This window comes from Nilaparvata lugens, chromosome 2 (assembly GCF_014356525.2).
Source record: "Nilaparvata lugens isolate BPH chromosome 2, ASM1435652v1, whole genome shotgun sequence".
NCBI lineage: Eukaryota > Metazoa > Arthropoda > Insecta > Hemiptera > Delphacidae > Nilaparvata > Nilaparvata lugens.
Window position 1 is genome coordinate 5,683,377 of NC_052505.1, and position 18,283 is coordinate 5,701,659.

Here is an 18,283-nt window from a genome sequence, read left to right on the forward strand (position 1 = left end):
AAGAGCATGTTCCATTGTGAGATATGCGAGACAAAAGATATCATCGTCGAGATGTTCATAGGAATCTTTGGACAAAGATTGCTGAACAAAAAGGACCTGAAAGATTATTGTAATAGATAACTAATTTAGTGGATGACTGTTTATTGAATTTTCAAAATCTCAATATAATCATTGTTTATGAAAAATTTTGGAGGCTATGATAGTGGTTAATTTAATAATTAATAGTTCAGCAAACTTCTGAACTAGACTGACGTAAACGGTTCCAATGGACGACCATAGTCGGCCGAATTAACGGCCGGCAGATTCGTCCGATCCAACGGCCGAACGGATCAGTTGAATACGGTTCCAGTGGACAGATACCCAAAGGCATAATACTAACATTCATGCTACTCATTGTTTATGAAAATTTTGCTGGCTATGATAGTGGTTATATTTTTAATAATTATATATTCAATAATTGGCAACCAGCAAACTCTGAACAAGACTGACGTAAACGGTTCAATGGACGACCATATTCGGCCGAATTAACGGCCGGCAGATTCGTCCGATCCAACGGCCGAACGGATCTGTTGAATACGGTTCCAGTGGACAGATACCCAAAGGCATAATACTAACATTCAAGCTACTCATTGTTTATGAAAATTTTGCTGGCTATGATAGTGGTTATATTTTTAATAATTATATATTCAATAATTGGCAACCAGCAAACTTCTGAACTAGACTGACGTAAACGGTTCCAATGGACGACCATATTCGGCCGAATTAACGGCCGGCAGATTCGTCCGATCCAACGGCCGAACGGATCTGTTGAATACGGTTCCAGTGGACAGATACCCAAAGGCATAATACTAACATTCAAGCTACTCATTGTTTATGAAAATTTTGCTGGCTATGATAGTGGTTATATTTTTAATAATTATATATTCAATAATTGGCAACCAGCAAACTTCTGAACTAGACTGACGTAAACGGTTCCAATGGACGACCATATTCGGCCGAATTAACGGCCGGCAGATTCGTCCGATCCAACGGCCGAACGGATCTGTTGAATACGGTTCCAGTCGACAGTTACCCTTACTATTATTCTGATGAGTACACTCACCCTTCAGCAGACATGTCCATCTCGACGAACGGTGGCAGGGGTATGTTGGTCTGGGATCGCGGCGTCGTCATGGAGACGAGCGTCTTGACCCGCGTGAGAGGCACAGAGCCACCGGGGCGTCTGCTCGGGTGGTGCAGGATCGAGTCCATCGCCTGGCAGCAGAGTGGCGATCCCAGACGCAGAAACTCTCTGAAAGATAAGGGCAGTCAGCATCTGATAATTTCAAGTTAATAGAATTTCCATTGAATTGAGTTGAATTGATTGCCAAAAATTACAAATACATATTTCTACATTATAATTACTAGTAGTTCTATGTACTGTTCATACCAATTCGTCATCTTCTCTTCTCCACTTCTGTTATCCTATTATACTAGTAGTTCTGTGAACAGTAGACCTCACGCAGTATTCTCATTCACAAGTACCTGATTGAAACTATAGACCTTATGGAAATACAGCAATAGACTGGCTTCTCCACACATCTGTGTAATCACTAGTCTGCTGATTTATGATGAATAATTCTATAGTCTGATTTTTACTCTAATATTGGCGTATGAAGGAGGCTCCTTTTTCCTTTTATATTATCCTTGACATGCAAAATTTCCAAAAGCCTTGTATATACGTCGACGCGCAATTTAAAAAGGAACATACCTGTCAAATTTCATGAAAATCTATTACCGCGTTTCGCCGTTAATGCGCAACATTTAAACATTAAGAGAAATGCCAAACCGTCGACTTGAATCTTAGACCTCACTTCGTTCGGTCAACAAGAGAATACAATACAAATATACATTGATTGCAACTTGAGTATAATAATATTATCTATTTGGCACTGCCAACATAAGAAACCTTGTGTGTTGGCAGTGAGTTGAAGTTCACTTATTCTGCTTCAAGTACTTAATATACAATTAAAATTTGATAATGCTAGAGAAAGTATTACAATAATTTACAAAAATCGCTACATATTTACAAGAATACTACATATTATATGGGAAAGTGATAATCCAATTAATTATTGTGAAGTCTTGAGGCTACCATACAGTTAATCTTTCACAAATAGAACATAAATACACTAAAACTAAACTCCTGTAAGATGACGTGGACAATTACATACCTGGTTTAAGAAACTGAAACTGAAAAACCACCGCTCACAGTTTCTAGTAACAATAATGCTTGTTGGGTACACTATTATACTTCATACTACTAGTTTAAAGAATATTCTGCTCAATCCAATATTCTACACTTTTAAGTAAATTACATGAGATTTTTCATCTATAAAATCGTTTGGAATCTTATTTATAATGTAGCTACAATAATATGTAAATTGGTGCCTGCATATTCATTTTTTTTATACAATTACAAATCATATGAATATGATCGGGATAGAACAACAGGCATAGCCCAAAACTATTCTGTTCCCAAATTTGGATAAATAATAAAATGTCCGGAAAATAGGTTATATTCTTACTGAGGAAAGTTAAAGTTCAAAGTTCTGTCCAAAAATATATATGAGCTGAAATTATTGAATTTAGAATGATTAAAATACCAAATTATAGTCGAATATTGCACTTAATATCACCGCACTTTGAATAAATTAAGTTATTTCAGTAAATCAATATGGTTAGCTTGATGAGTTCTGTGTTGAATCTATTGTTGGGACGTGTATTATGGAGTGAAATGTGTGTAGCAAAATTAGATTTATTCTTATTAATATACGAATATTAATATTTGATACCATTGATATCTGATTATCCAACATAACAACATCAAACGATCCTAGATTGATCGATTTATTGATTGATTTTCTAGACGCAGAAACTCAGATCAGATAAATAGAGTTACATTGATATCCAACATCAAACAATAATTCATGATTTTCAAAAAGAAACAATTCATGAATGAATTAGATAACTTGGGGTGTGATCACATTGAATGCGTACATGTGCAAGTGCACATGTGAAAAACAAAATTTGAAAAGTTCCATTGAAACGCAGTGTAACTTGCATGTAGCTGCTCACACTGAAGCGACCAGAAGTGCAGGCGTTTAGTGTGGGTGTTCCCATTGCTCTTCCCACATTTTGCTTCTCATCTGTACGCTTGGTCCTGCATAACCAAGCTTGCACTTGCACATATACACATTAAACGCATTCACATCCTCAGTTGTAGTAGTTGGACACTATGTTTCCAAGTAGATATTTTAAAAACAATTACTTTTTGATGAAAAATGAGGAATGCATTTCACTCCCAAATGAGGAGCTTCATAAGCCTGACACCAGGCGCGCTTGCTTTTGATTTGAAATTGATTTGGTCGTTGATTAAATGAGATTTGTTTTTTGAGCGGTTGAAAATGTCTTATCAAATTAAATCAAATCAAATTTATTGCCTTACGAAATACGTTTACAATTAAATTGGTATACAGATTACAAATCTTCTAATAGAAAAATTGAGATTTAACATGGTAGGTTAAACTATTATACTACAACTATACAATTCAGTCAAGATGAAAGTGGGAAAAACCTGGCCAATTCACTTGCCAAGTTTTTGAGGTGATTAAAATATCATATTGTTCTAGTGTGTTTAGTCTCTGGCGGTAAGTTAGAATTTCCCGTGTTTCTTAGCTTTAAAAGTTGTTTATAATCTCCAAATCGCTAAATTTGGAGAGAAATCTCGCCAAAAGCGAAGAGTCGCCATGTTGTTTATCAATTTTATGTGAGGTATTTTAGGTCTGTGCACAGTTATGTCTATTGAAACTTTCCCTGATGCCAAAACATTGGTTAGATAGAAGCATGTACGGAAAAAAGTGAATAGAGCTGCAGTGTGACATGTGTGATGATAATTCGAGATAAACGACAAACAACTGTGCAATGACCAACCATTTATGTCAGTGATTTTAATCTATGTCTCACCATAGTTATGTCTGGATTTATGTAATGATTCTGCAACCGGGCCTGAATGGCAAAAGCTTGAAACGAGAGGAGTAATGTGTTACCTGAGATCCTTGGGTTCGAGTGACTGTGTGGCCAGCCTCTCCAGCATATACTGCAGTGGCGGATGCAACGGATGCGTCTCATCTTCGAGCGGCACCTCGCCGACGGCCAGCAGCTGCCCGGGCAAACCCACCTCGCACATCAGCTGCTGGTTGCGTTCACAACGGACCAGCGATTTTACCACCTCAGCCGCGTACAGCTGCAGCGTTAGTGTCAGCTGAAAGCACAAACACAACTTGAAACGTTAAATATAATCACAATATTATTTTTTGTGTATTTGAGAAGTTGATATTGTGGTAATTATTCAAATTTAATTAAAAAGACTAAGAAATTGTCAAAAACCACAGATTTATTGATACTTAGAAAGACCGGTTTCGGTCATCACACCATTGTCAATCTCTGATAAACTAAAACTAAATACAAGAGCAGCAGAATTTATACTAGTAGGCGAGTACTGCTATTGGTCAAGGGCATGAACGCCTGCCATTGGCCCAGCTAGACAGTCTGCTCCCACTCAACGGGAGTAAAACTGTAAAACTAAAGAGGGAGGAGACTGTCTAGCTGGGCCAATGGCAGGCGTTCATGCCCTTGACCAATAGCAGTACTCGCCTACTAGTATGAATTCTGCTGCTCTTGTAGTTTTAGTTTATCAGAGATTGACAATGGTGTAATAACCGAAACCGGTCTTTCTAAGTATGAATAAATCTGTGGTTTTTGACAATTTCTTAGTCGTTTTCATTCAATCACAATATTTAATTATATAAAGCTGGGGGCAAAACAGACATCAACATAAAAAACATCAAACGTTACATATTTAATCACAATATTAAAAAATCTGGTGTAGTACACTCACACAACTTTCCTTGCTCATTGAACTGTAAGCCCCATTCTTGAACGAGAATAATTTAGGGGAATAACAACATGACGATTGGCGGCAACATATTTGAAACTACGATCAGACTACTGTACATATAATTGTTTTCTGAGTACTTTTTCCTTTGTGTAAATTGTGAAATTCGATGATTTTTTAAAAGTCGTTAAAACAGCTGTTCTACAGATGAGATATCTCGACTATGTGTTCTTTTTATGAACTGCTCTACCTACCTACGTACATCATGCATGAGAAGGAGGTTACAAAGTCCATTTCTCAAGGATGGGGTGGACCCCCCATTAGTTTCCCAGAAAGGAGACTCATGCCAGTTGATAGAGCTGATAAATTTGAAAAAAATCGGTCAAGACATTTTCGAGAAACCCGTGAAAAACATAGTTTTTTAGTGATTATTGCCATTTCTCTCAAGAATATTACGGAGCTCCTGCAATTTTCCCAGAAATGAGACTCATGTCAGTTGATAGGACTTATAAATAGCTATCCATGATATCAATTTGAAGAAAATCGTTAGAGCCGTTTTTGAGAAAAACATGGATTTTTAGTAATTCAATTTATTATTATTATTAAAAACACACAAAACAAGACAAAACAAAATTACAAAGATTTACGAAACAAATAAAACACAATAAAATGTTACAAATATAAAAAACCATGGGCTTAGTGTTTGGGTGTGTTGGAGAAGAGAAAAAAAGAGAGGAAGATACCTAGCCAACTATGGTTTCCCATGTAATAGGCAGGCAAAGAAGAGAAGAGAAGTAATGAGGAAAAAAGGAAGGGAGAAAATGGGGGGAAGGAAGAAAACAGAGGAATAGGTACTTAAAATAAAGGTAAGCGAGTCCACTGAAAAATGAAAAAAACTAATGAAAAAAAAAAAATGCTGGAGCAGAAATCTCGAGTCATATATCTAAATGGAAGAAGAAATTACTGTATGTCCAGTTTTTTATATCCAGTTTAATTTTTCCGCTGATCTTATTGTCCATGAGAAAGTGATTTGGAATGAGGTTTATTATTTTAGTACCTATGTAAATTAATTGCCTCCTTATACATTCAATATTAGTGTTATAGGTTACATATTTGTTAGCAGTGGCCCTTAGATTATAATAATTAAGAGTAGAGTTTATTGTGAGAGGAAAATCGGATCTATATTTTATTAAGTACTCAATTACGGTTTTTATGTATAATTGACGTATAGTCATGACCTCAAAATCACTAAAAACCATATCCGTTGGATAGAGCCTGGGTTTGTTTAATATAGTTTTAATTATCAGTTTTTGTGCTACAAATAATTCAGCAATATGACAGTTGAAACAGCCTCCCCAAACAACTATGCCATACTGCAGAATTGACTTGACTAGAGCATGATACATCATTTTCAGGTGGTTCTTATTAAGAATTCTGTTAACTTGGTAAAATTTAAAGGATAAATATCTAATTTTTCTACATATGTATTTAATATGAACATCCCATTTAAGGTTTTCATCAATTATAATTCCCAATACTTAGTATTATTGACTTTTTTAATGGTGGGACAATCACAATTACCCAAGTTTAAATTGCACTGAGAATGGAGTCTCAAATCTTGATTCTCGTTAGGCTGCCCTACTCTATTTGCAGAGAAAGTAATGTAATTAGTTTTTTCAATATTTAAACTTAAGGTATTCTTATCTAACCACTTCTTAATTAAAAGCATATTATTTTCAGCTATAGTATGAACTTCATTCCATGAATTTCCGTGAAAAATAGCTGCAGTATCATCTGCAAAGGATATCACAGTTGAGTTTAGAAGTCTTAAATTTAAAAAGTCATTTACATAGAGTATGAAAAGGATGGGAGAAAGTACAGTACCTTGAGGAAGACCATAAGAAGTTAAGTTAGTTACACTAGATTGATCATTTATGGTTAGGGACTGGGTTCTATTACTCAGATAGCTTTTGAACAATTTAAGCGAGACTCCTCTGAAACCATAGGACTCCAGTTTATTGAACAAGTATTATGAGGTATTGTATCAAAAGCTTTGCGTATATCCAGGAAGACCGCAATAGTTTTCTTATTGGAGTTTATTTTATCAGATAAAGTATTGATGAATTTTATTAGAGCGTCAGATGTACTTTTACTATTTTGGAAACCGAATTGGTTCTTGTTGATTATTTTGTTAAGATTCAAGAAAGAAACAACTCTTGACTTTATTAGTTTCTCCATTATTTTAGCAAGGTTGCTGATAAGACTAATCGGTCTATAATTACAGGGATTAGTCGGGTCACCTTGTTTGAATAGAGGTTTTATTTTGGCTGATTTGAGGTGCTCGGGAAAATTATCGTAGAATTATCCGCCATTTTTTCCGCCATCTTGAATTGAATTTTATTGAATTTCTTATTGTCGGATCCTCATGGTATAAAGACCTTAAGTTTAAAATTTCAAGTCGATCGGTTGATTGGGAATGGAGTTATCGTGTTCACAGACATACACACACACAGACCAATACCCAAAAATCATGTTTTTGGACTCAGGGGACCTTGAAACGTATAGAAAACTTGAAATTGGGGTATCTTAATTTTTTTTTGGAAAGCAATACTTTCCCAACCTATGGTAATAGGGCAAGGAAAGTAATATAAAGCTGAGAGCACAAACAAACCATAACATGAAACATACAGATATAACCATATTACATCATACAGATATAAGGTATTCTCTATAGCAGGCAGTGGCAAGGCAGAGAATCGGCAACGCTGCTCTGCTATCTCTCTCCACTGCCACTATAACGTAGACCTCACTATAGTAGAGAAACGAACCACTTCGTAGAAAAATCTGGTGTGGTCTGGTTTTAAGCGCAACGCCTTGAAGACAGTGTACACTGCCAATTATAACGTGGACCTCACTATAGATGTAATCTAGTGATTAAGGGCCGGTTTCCGAGCTCGGGTTTTAGCTAAGTTCTAGACTTTAAACACCTGGAGTCAGAAAATTGGTTTTCCGAAACAGGGCGTAGTCGTAGTTTTTATGATAATCTTTATTTTCTCATTTCTGTAATTGGAAACGTTTTTCATTGACGAAATGAAACATTCCTAAATAATTCAGAAAAGCTGAAACATCACACTATTTTCTTTTCATTTCATTTTGTTTTCAATTTTCAAGTATTTCGAAATTTATGATATATAAACGTGGATTACGACTACGCCCAGTTTCGGAAAGCCAATTTTTCAGACTCCAGCTGTTTAAAGTCTAGAACTTGGCTAAATGCCGAGCTCGGAGACCGACCTTAGGTGGGCCGTCCACTAAAACTGTTTCCGTCGAACTAGCATCGGCTGAAAACTACCGAACTCGTCCGAACGATCCCCCAACAAAGAAAGCTCTAGATGCTCCCCATTGCAACAGGTTCATACGTCCGTGCACGGCCGTCTCCGGCCGAAGTCGAGCTGAGACAACATCATCCTAACCTCAAAATTGTTTCACAGACTTGTCTGTTTTTGTTTTTTGAACTTGTTCTGTTTTATAAAGTTTTAACTATGGACAATGAAAAGTTGATAAGTTTGGTTCAAGATATATGCGAAACAAAATATATCATCGTCGTGATGTTTATAGGAATCTGTAGACCAAGATTACTGAACAAATAGGATCTGAAGATAAGATTAGTGTAATGAATAGCTAATTTAGTGGATATTTGTTTATTCAATTTTCAAAAACTCAATATAATCATTGTTTATGAAAATTTTTGGTGGCTATGATAGTAGTTAATTCAATATTCAATAGTTCAGCCAACTACTGAACTAGACTGACGTAAACGGTTCCAATGGACGACCATAGTCGGCCGAATTAACGGCCGGCAGATTCGTCCGATCCAACGGCCGAACGGATCGGTTGAATACAGTTCCAGTGGACGGTTACCCTTAAATTTGTAGAATTTGGGTAACTTTGAGTGACTTACTTGCGTTTGCGAGGAGTGCTGTATTGAAGGCAGTAGATGCAATATCGCTATGACCACTCCCGGATGAACCACTATGGGGTCTGGCACTGGCGGAGTCAGATTCAGAGTGTTGACTCTCCGACCTGAGCATGGGGACTCCAGCGACTTCTGTGTCTAAAAAGTGGTTTATTCAAATTAGAATATTTATGGTTACAGACAATAGTGAGAAAATAATAGAACATACTGGATCAAACATAGAGTGTTATGAAAATAGAAATTGCTTTGTATAGTATAGTATATTTTTGTATAGTAGCGCTCATCGAATTTCCATCTAGCTGTTTACCCTGTTGTCAATATTTGCAGTAGCAGATGTTTTCGGGGTGATTTACAGCATTTAATTGGGATTTTCGTTTAATAATAATTATAAATTGCTTCATTAGCAAGGACATTTTCAACAATGCATGGTCAACGTCATGTAGACATTTTCAAAGTCACAATACAAAACGTATAGATTTGACTTAAAATAAAGTTTATAATGTTAATGTTCATTTGAACAGAGACAGAAATAATACAGTGCATAAATTAATTTTGATACTGTTTATGTAATTTTTTTCCAATTTATAGAGAAATAGTCAGTTAGCCTACTTTATATTTATTAATTTATTAGGTTGGCACAAAAAATACAATGATCGGAAAAAACAGACTATTGCCCAAAACTTTTTCGATTTTCTAATTTAGTTTCAAACTGTCCAAATATTATACATAGGTTATGTTCATTTCAATTTTCTAAACCAAATCACAATCTGAGAATATAGATTAGAATAAAACAATGTTCATATATGATGTTTCGTTTATCAAAATTTTCTTCGCATTCATTTTAAAAGATGTCTTGCTCAAAGTCTTAATAAAAACAGGCAGATAAAATTATAGTTTCACAGACATATAAGGACAGTGTTTCTGAGAGGAGCTATGTTGATACCTATGAACTCACAGACTGTTTTGGTTTCTTATGTTGTCTGAATCGGAAATAGTTTTGGGCTGTCAAAGCCTGTTGTTTCTCAAGGATCCCAACCCGTATCAAATAAATAATTTAATAAAATAAAATAGAATTATAGTACCACTTGAAATTTGAATTTCAAAGGGTATTATAATTCTATTTTATAAATAAAAGAAAGTAGCCTTGAAATAATACATTTCAAGAATAAAATAAACATTGATACTGAAGAATGAAGGCTATAACTCAAAGCTATTTTCTCTCTTTTACTACATTGAAATTGAACAACTGATTCCTTGATTAATTTTTCATCAATCAATAAATAATTTCATCAATTCTAATTTTAATAAATAAATTTATCAATTGATTATTGATAATTAATCTATAGTTCCTAAAGATTGAAAGGAATAAAACACAAACTGCAAACCAACCTCCATGTTTCGTTTATGTGATGGGGACTTGAAGGACACAACAGTCGATGAGTTTGGTTTGTCGTAAGAATCTAGTGCCACATCGTACAACATTCTCAGGACTAGGCACGCATATGACAGTTCCGTTGGAATATGTTCTGGTAGACTGAAAAGCAATAATTCATTTACAAAATATTTTAAAATATTCAATGATATTTTTATTGAAACAATGCATTCCTTAATTAAAAGGTTGGGTTTATAAATTTACAACACTATAGATCAATGCTATAACAGTGGAGAAAGATAGAAGAACAGCTTTGCCGAATCTCTGCCCTGCTACTGCCTTCTGTAGAGGATAGCTGATACCGGTATCTGATGTAATAACAACTGTTCATTATTGTTTAAGGCCCAAATTCACCAAAAACGAAAACTAGGTTTGAACGGCAGTTGGTTCTGAGTCAGATGATTTTGAATTTGTTTTGTAATATGACTTTTGTTCATTTCGATTCAACTGACGTTCAAACCAAGTTTTCGTTTAGGTGAATTAGATAATTTAAATTATTTGATCCTTAAATAATCAGTGGTAATTAGTTTGTAGAGTGAATATTGATGTTGTGGAACTTTTCCATAATATTGAAGAGATTTGAGATATTGACAAAAAATCCACATTATTTTAAAATTAAGTGGATTTCTTGACAACATCTCAACTCTTCAATAATTTATTTGTCATACATATTTTAAAATGATTTAATTATAAATTTTCATAATTGAGATTAAATATTTTGATAGTTGATGATATTTCTACACTGTTAAAAATGATCTGGCAACGTTGCAGAGCTAGAAAAGGATAGCACTATCTGCAGTATCGAATGATACACAACACCAACGTTAATCAAATACTGCAATATTATAACGTGCAGTACCTGTGCTTTTGGAATTAAGTTTGTTTTTCGGTAATTCTTCAAAATTATATTTTTAATATGTAAATATTTCCTATTTTAGTTATAATAATGTGAAATACTTCTTCTATGTTCAGTTTTGAAGAATATAAATTTGAAAAACTACTTTGTGAAAATACTTGAGTACTGAAAATTTTGTGAATTGAAGAACTACAAGACTTAACCTATTTCGGACTATGTGTTATCTAAATTTGGGAGAGGAATAGCACATGGTTACCTTATTTTTCCTCTCCCTATCATTTTGATAATGTACTTATTGTATAAATGAATAAATAATAACGGATAACGTGGACCTCATGATAGTCCAAGCTCATAGCTGGAAGCACCGCAAACTCAAATTTCAAATTTTCCTCTTTCTTATTCAATATTCATCTAAAAGTTTAATCTTTATTGATTCATACAATAATCACATCATCAAAAATGGAATCACCTTCCAATAGGAATATTCGAAATTGTCAACAATCTGAGAAGTAACACCCACATTGAGGCTGTGCAAAGGCTAAATATAAACTTTCTACTGGTTATATTTTTCAAAGTTTTTCGATTTGTATATTATTAAGCTATCAAAATGAAAAAGTTTTCTCGGGAAAATTTATATTTCCGATCATTACTTTTTAGAAGTAAGCGCCTAAAGTTTAAATTTCTGGGACAGAACATTTCAAATTCGGTAAGAGATAAAACCATGAGATTTAGAGGATGAATTCTTCATGGTATTGTTGATTGAATAAAACAAACATTTTCTAAAATTATCAATTTTTCAGTAAGTTTTTCAATTTACCAAAAATAACTCAACTAAAAGTTATTTTTGGTAATTTTTAGTAAATTGAACAACTTTCTCAAAAATTGATATTATCAGAGAATTTTTGTTTTATTGATTCAACAATACTAAGAATAATATATCCTCTGAATTTCATGGATTTATCTCTTACCGAATTTGAAATGTTCTGTCCCAAAAATTTAAACTCTAGGCGCTCATATCTCAAAAAGTAATGATCGGAAAAAAATGTTTTCCTGTGAAAACTTTTTAATTTTGATAACTTGATAATATACAAATTGAAAAACTTCGATGAATATCACCAGTAGAAAGTTTATTTTTAGCCTTTGCACAGCCTTAATTTTGACTAATTTTACTTTTTTGACACAATCAACATATTTCGCAAAGTAGGAATAAACCCTGCACAAACAGGGCTGCAAACCTTTATTTCAGGTAGCACTTAATCAATTTCAGGGCCTCTGACAATAACCTACCGGCTGTTTTCGGGCAACCGGCTTCAGGGGACCGACAGTTTAACATGTCTATCCGTAAAACGAGGATGGAAGTTATATATTTGGAAGTTAAACTTTTGGAAATTACAACCGCTCGTTTCACAAATGTTATAGTAGTAGGAGATTTCAATACCGATTTTGCCAGGCAGGATAAAATGACAGAGGATATTAGAGATATTATTAATATGAATAATTTAGAAATTAAGGTCCACGAATATACAAGAGTAACTCGAACTTCACAGACAATTATTGATAATATCCTCACAAATATAGAAGGTTGTAATGTCAGGTTAGGTAGCTCAGATCTATCAGATCATAACTATCAAATTTTAGATGTTAAGTTGCAGGGCCAGAATCCAAGCAGGAAAAAAACTTTTGTGAAAGAAATTCAGCAATATGAGCTAGGAAATATAAATTGTTTGAAGCAGGAACTGCTTCAAGAGAATTGGAGTAGTGTTTATAACAGTTGTAACCTAAATTACAAATATAAGCAATTCATTGATACTCTAAGATTTCACATTAGTGTATGCTGTCCGATAAAAAAAGTCAAAGTAAAAAGTAAATTAAACAAAGTAGATGAATGGATAACTGAAGATATCCTCACTCAAAGAAATATTGTTAGGGAAGCTTATGAGGAATTTAAATTAGTGAGGGATGTTCCGAGTGAGGTCAAATACAAATGTCTAAAGAAAAACTATGCAAAAGAAGTGAGGAAAGCTAAGTGTAAGAAAACAGCTGAAATATTAACAACTAGTACCAATTTTAACTCTGCTGTTTGGGAGGTAATTAATAGAAATAGGAGAGCAGCTCAAAAGGATACAGTTACTAATGTCCCTAGGATAATCGATGAACATGGAAATTATATGGATGATAGCATAGACATTGTAACTTTTTCAATAAATATTATCAACAGGTTGCATATAATCTCCAAAAGTCACTGAACACTAATACTTATAATACAACTACATTAAATGCTGAGCCAATTGAAAAGGTATTTAAATTTCATCCATTATCAAGAGATGAGTTGTCAAGAATAATAAAAAATTGAATAACAAAAAAACAGTAGGATTGGATGGGGTCTCAAGCAAAATTTTAAAAGAATGTGAAAATGAATTACTGGACCCTTTATTGCATCTCCTTAATACTTCACTAGAGCAGGGTATTTTCCCTGATGATCTGAAACAAGGAAAAATTTTGCCAATTTTCAAGAGCGGTGATTCTGAAAGAGTTGAAAATTATAGACCCATTAGTATTCTAAATGTAATAAGTAAAATTTTTGAAAGAGTAGTTTTAAATAGGTTATTGATGCACCTGGAAGAAATTAATTTCATATGTGATGAACAGCATGGGTTCCAGAAAGGGAAATCTACTAAGACTGCAATAGTATCCCTTGTTGAAAGACTAATAGATATAATAGATTCAGGTGAGAAGGCAGCCGCAATATTTCTTGATTTATCCAAAGCTTTCGATTGTGTGAACCATAGAATATTATTGGAAATACTAAAAACTGTAGGTGTGAATGGCATAGAACTAAAATGGTTTGAATCATATCTCATAGGTAGAAACCAGTGTGTTGAGCTTACCAAGGTGGATGGGAATGAAATAGTAAAAATTAAATCTCAAAAACTGGAGGTCCAGGCTGGAGTACCTCAAGGCTCAATTCTGGGTCCCTTACTGTTTCTGTTGTATGTGAACCAATTACCAAAAGAGTTAAAAGATCACAGAGCTCTGTTGTTTGCTGATGACACATCGCTTATCTTTAACAATTATTTATTAGATAGTCTAGAAATAAATGCTTTTACTGGAGTACAGTCAATGTCCAATTCTTGAAGCAAAGGCAATTAACAATAAATAGTAAGAAATGTCAATTCCTACAATTCAAAAGTAAATATAATTCAGTAGAGGATAGAGAAATAAATGTGTTTGTAGAGGAAAATGAATTAGACCAAGAAGAGAAAGTAGCATTCTTGGGAATTTTATTGGATAGGAAATTAACATGGCATCCTTACATTGAGAGGATATGTAATAAGATATCATCTGGGGTATTTGTCCTGCGGCAGCTTGCTAGGCTGAATGATAAAAAACTACTGTTAACTGCTTACCATGGACTTATACTATCTCATATTAGGTATGCTATTTTAGTATGGGGTAATTCATCTCAACAAAATATGGACAGAGTGTTTAAGATTCAAAAGAAGGCACTCAGATGTATAGAGAAAGTGAATAGGTTAGACTCTTGTAGGCCTTTATTTAAAAAGCTTGGTCTATTGACTGTGCCATCTTTGTATGTATATGAAGTTGTAATGCATGTGAAAAAGAGTGGTGTGATCCAGAATTCAGATGTTCATGAGTATAATACGCGAAACAGAGCAGATTATCATATAATGGGTCACAATAGTAGGTATTTGAACAAAAACCAGATTATATTGGTAGGAAATTTTATAACAAGCTACCTCAAATCTTGAAAAGTAATGATGATTTGAAGATTTTCAAAAAACAAATGAAAAAATATTTAGTTTATAGAGCTTTTTATAGTGTACAAGAATTCCTTTCAAACCTAAACTAGGTTGAACTACTTAGTGTTAGAATTATTATGTAATAACATGACTTGTCATATACTCCATGACTGGAGTCTTTAGGACGTAATCTAAAAAAAAAAATATATATATATATATTTTAAAATCTTCAGTAATATTCGAGATAGTAATATGGAATATAATATATATTTACCTAGGTTCCAGAACATTTCCAGTGAATAGATTATGGAATGTGTTTTCTTCTCTAGCAGACGTGACCACCTCTTCATTTTCCTCCAATTTAGTCAATGGAGAAAAGCAACCCAAAAGTCGCAAAGTGTCACACAAGCTCGTAGAACAAATCTAAATAATGAAAAAAAAACAATATTAGAGAAGAATAATTGAATAACGTTTTATAAATCGAAAATACTATTTCTGGAAGCTCGTAGACCAGAACTGTAGATTCAACAACAATGTAAGAGAATAGTTCGATTGTTGGTGATGCGTTGCAACTCTCTCAATCATGAATAATCTCTGAGTGTAAGGAGATTCCTCCATCTAGGGATCTAGGGTCTCTGAAGCCTGATGTTTTTGAAAAACCGTGAATACCCCGCGAACCATACCATGTAGGAAATAATTCATTTTGCAAGTTATTATCCAGTGTGGTTGAACTTTAATTTATGGTAAATACAATAACATACGTGATTCAATTATCATGTGTTTAAAATAGTATTCGTTGAAATAACAAATCTGGCAAAAGTAGAATTCAGTCATTAAATTGGGCTCAAATAATAATGTTATCTTAACGAAAATAAATGAAAGCTTATGAAGTGAATTAGGAAGTCTTATTTTGAAATATAAGATCCTACATATATGCCGTTTCAAAGTTACAAAGGCAAACCTACGGGACGCGTACTGTATACGTGTGTAAGCTCCAATTAATTAACACAGGTAGATCTTCGACCTGCATGATTGTAGCAAGAAAAATGCTAGTCGCACCGTACGAGATGCATATGTGTATAACCATAGCCACCTCTAATACAAGGCCCCGACCTACGATATTGCAACGTCGCAGTGTAGGCCTAGAATCTAATGCATGATTGGTGAAAAAGATTTCAAAAAATACCAGATGATCTCTTTCACTAATCATGTATTAGATTCTAGGCCTACGCTGCGACGTTGCAATATCGTAGGCCGGGGCCTTGTATTAGAGGTGGCCTTGGTATAACCCGCCTAAAATACTTACATGAAAATACATCATTCATATCCTCAGTAGAAAGCTGTTATTTTAGAAGTAAGTCAGAATTTCTTTTCAAGTTTTTAAATTTTCAAAAATTAATACAGTATTATCAAGTTATCAGTGATGGTTTAGTGAAATATTTATATTTAATTTGGGTTTCAACTTGTCTAAATTCTAAGTTCCTAATTTATAAATATTGTTGTAAATGTGCTTTTGTAATTAACACTTCTTTATTCATTTAAAAGTTTTCATTCATGAACAAGATAAAAATAAAATACTACTTCAATTTGGAACGTTAATTATACACCGCGGAGAAACGCATTTCGTGAAGCCCTCTTTCATGAAACTTGTTTCGTGCAATCCGTTTCACTCGCGCATGCATACAAAAGAAACGTTCCCTGCTTAATCTTATCAGTCGATTGCAAGCCACTTTTGATTCACGTTTCCTGAAACTTTTTTCACGAAACGCGTTTCTCCGGTGTGCATCTCGCCTAAAACTCTAACTAGTTATTTACTTGTAAACGTTTGTTGCTGAATCAGTCACCTTGGCAACCGTGTTCACATGATTAGTATCCATGTAGGGCTTGCCTACATCAATATTTTGGACTCAAAATTGAACAAAACTTATGAAGTGATAAACATAACCTTGAGATAAACTCCTCAAACTTTCACTCTATTCCTTGAGTGAAGAGGAGTTCACTCGTTCTATTTGCCTCTTTGACATGCCATCATTAGTGTAAATTTTATTTATTCATTTATACAATATGACAATTTCCACTGAGTCTAACAAGACTCATAGTGGTACAAAACAAAATAGCACTGTACATGAATAAACTATGAGTATTAATGTAAAACTAAAATTTTATGAACGTTTATGTTTTCTAATTTCTTACGACGAAATCTATCCATTGTAAAGACTGGTCATGGATGGGATGAAAATTGAATTGAATATTTTTGGACAATTTCTATTCAAATTTGGGAAAGGAACAGATTTGGGTTAAAAGCCTGTTGTTCCTTTCCCAATCATTCATAGTTGAGAATTATATTGTATCTATCAATGTATAAATAAATAAAATGATCAACAATAGAATAAATCGATGGATATCGATATAGTTCACACTGACGAAGCAGTGTATGATTACATAACCTTAAATTTGGACAACATTAAAATTTTTGGAGAGAAATAGTACAGGCTCAGTCTAGTTTTTCTTCCAATGTCATAATTGTATTATGATTTAAGTGTTTTATACAATAAATGAATAAATAAATATGTAGTAGAGCAACAAACCTCTTGGTGGAAAAACCTGGCGTTGCCAGGCTCAAAGCGCATGGCTACAGTGATGGTGTTGAATACAGTGTGCAGTAGACCGAGAATCTGCGAGAGTGAAATGGAGTCCCACGGCGGCTGAGGTGTGCCACTCATCAGGCAGCCTTCCATCGAGACCAGAACACTCATCACGTATACAAAGCCACCAACCTTCCGGAAAACTGTTCTAGCTCTGTGACTTTCCCGTAGGCAGACTAGTAGTGACTGCAAAATAATTAAATGAATTGATTAAATTCAAAAAATTAACAATATTCATTATAACACTAATAAAACAGTATAGTAGAAATTAATGATATCTGAGCAAGACATAAATATTCAGCAAATGAATAGTAGAGGAAGCGAGAATAGTACTTTACGTAGCAAGTCCGGTAACGATAATTTACCGCATGAGTATGATTGTTTCTGCCCGAAACGTAGTTGAGGGCAGAATTATCATATGAATGTGGTAAATACGTTCCAGTACAAGTTACGTACAATATTTATTGTCATACTTATCTGAGAAAGAATAATATTGCTGAGAAACAGAAACCATTAACTGCTGCTGCTTGAGCTACTGCTGCATTCTATAAACATGACCTAGCCCGTAGCGCCTAGTTCATAACAGACAGACCCTTTGAGCTTAAATAAAATAATAAAGGCCTAAATTATAAGATTTTAGATGAGTTCTTATGACTTGAAACTTCTTAGATGAGTTT

The 18,283-nt window shown here is 34.0% G+C and overlaps 1 protein-coding gene across 1 annotated transcript in view; it reads right to left on the reverse strand.

The window, feature by feature from the left end:
• The window catches only part of LOC111051771 (WD repeat and FYVE domain-containing protein 3), a gene marked incomplete at its 5' end in the record, with an annotated part of 57,601 nt that extends 39,809 nt beyond the window's left edge, over positions 1-17,792 (reverse strand). Inside the window, 6 exon segments of the mRNA XM_039419971.1 lie at positions 1,103-1,291; positions 4,089-4,303; positions 8,898-9,050; positions 10,302-10,446; positions 15,236-15,384; positions 17,550-17,792. Of these exon segments, the coding sequence (XP_039275905.1) occupies positions 1,103-1,291; positions 4,089-4,303; positions 8,898-9,050; positions 10,302-10,446; positions 15,236-15,384; positions 17,550-17,792 (1,094 nt within the window).
• Between the last annotated feature and the right edge of the window lie 491 nt (positions 17,793-18,283).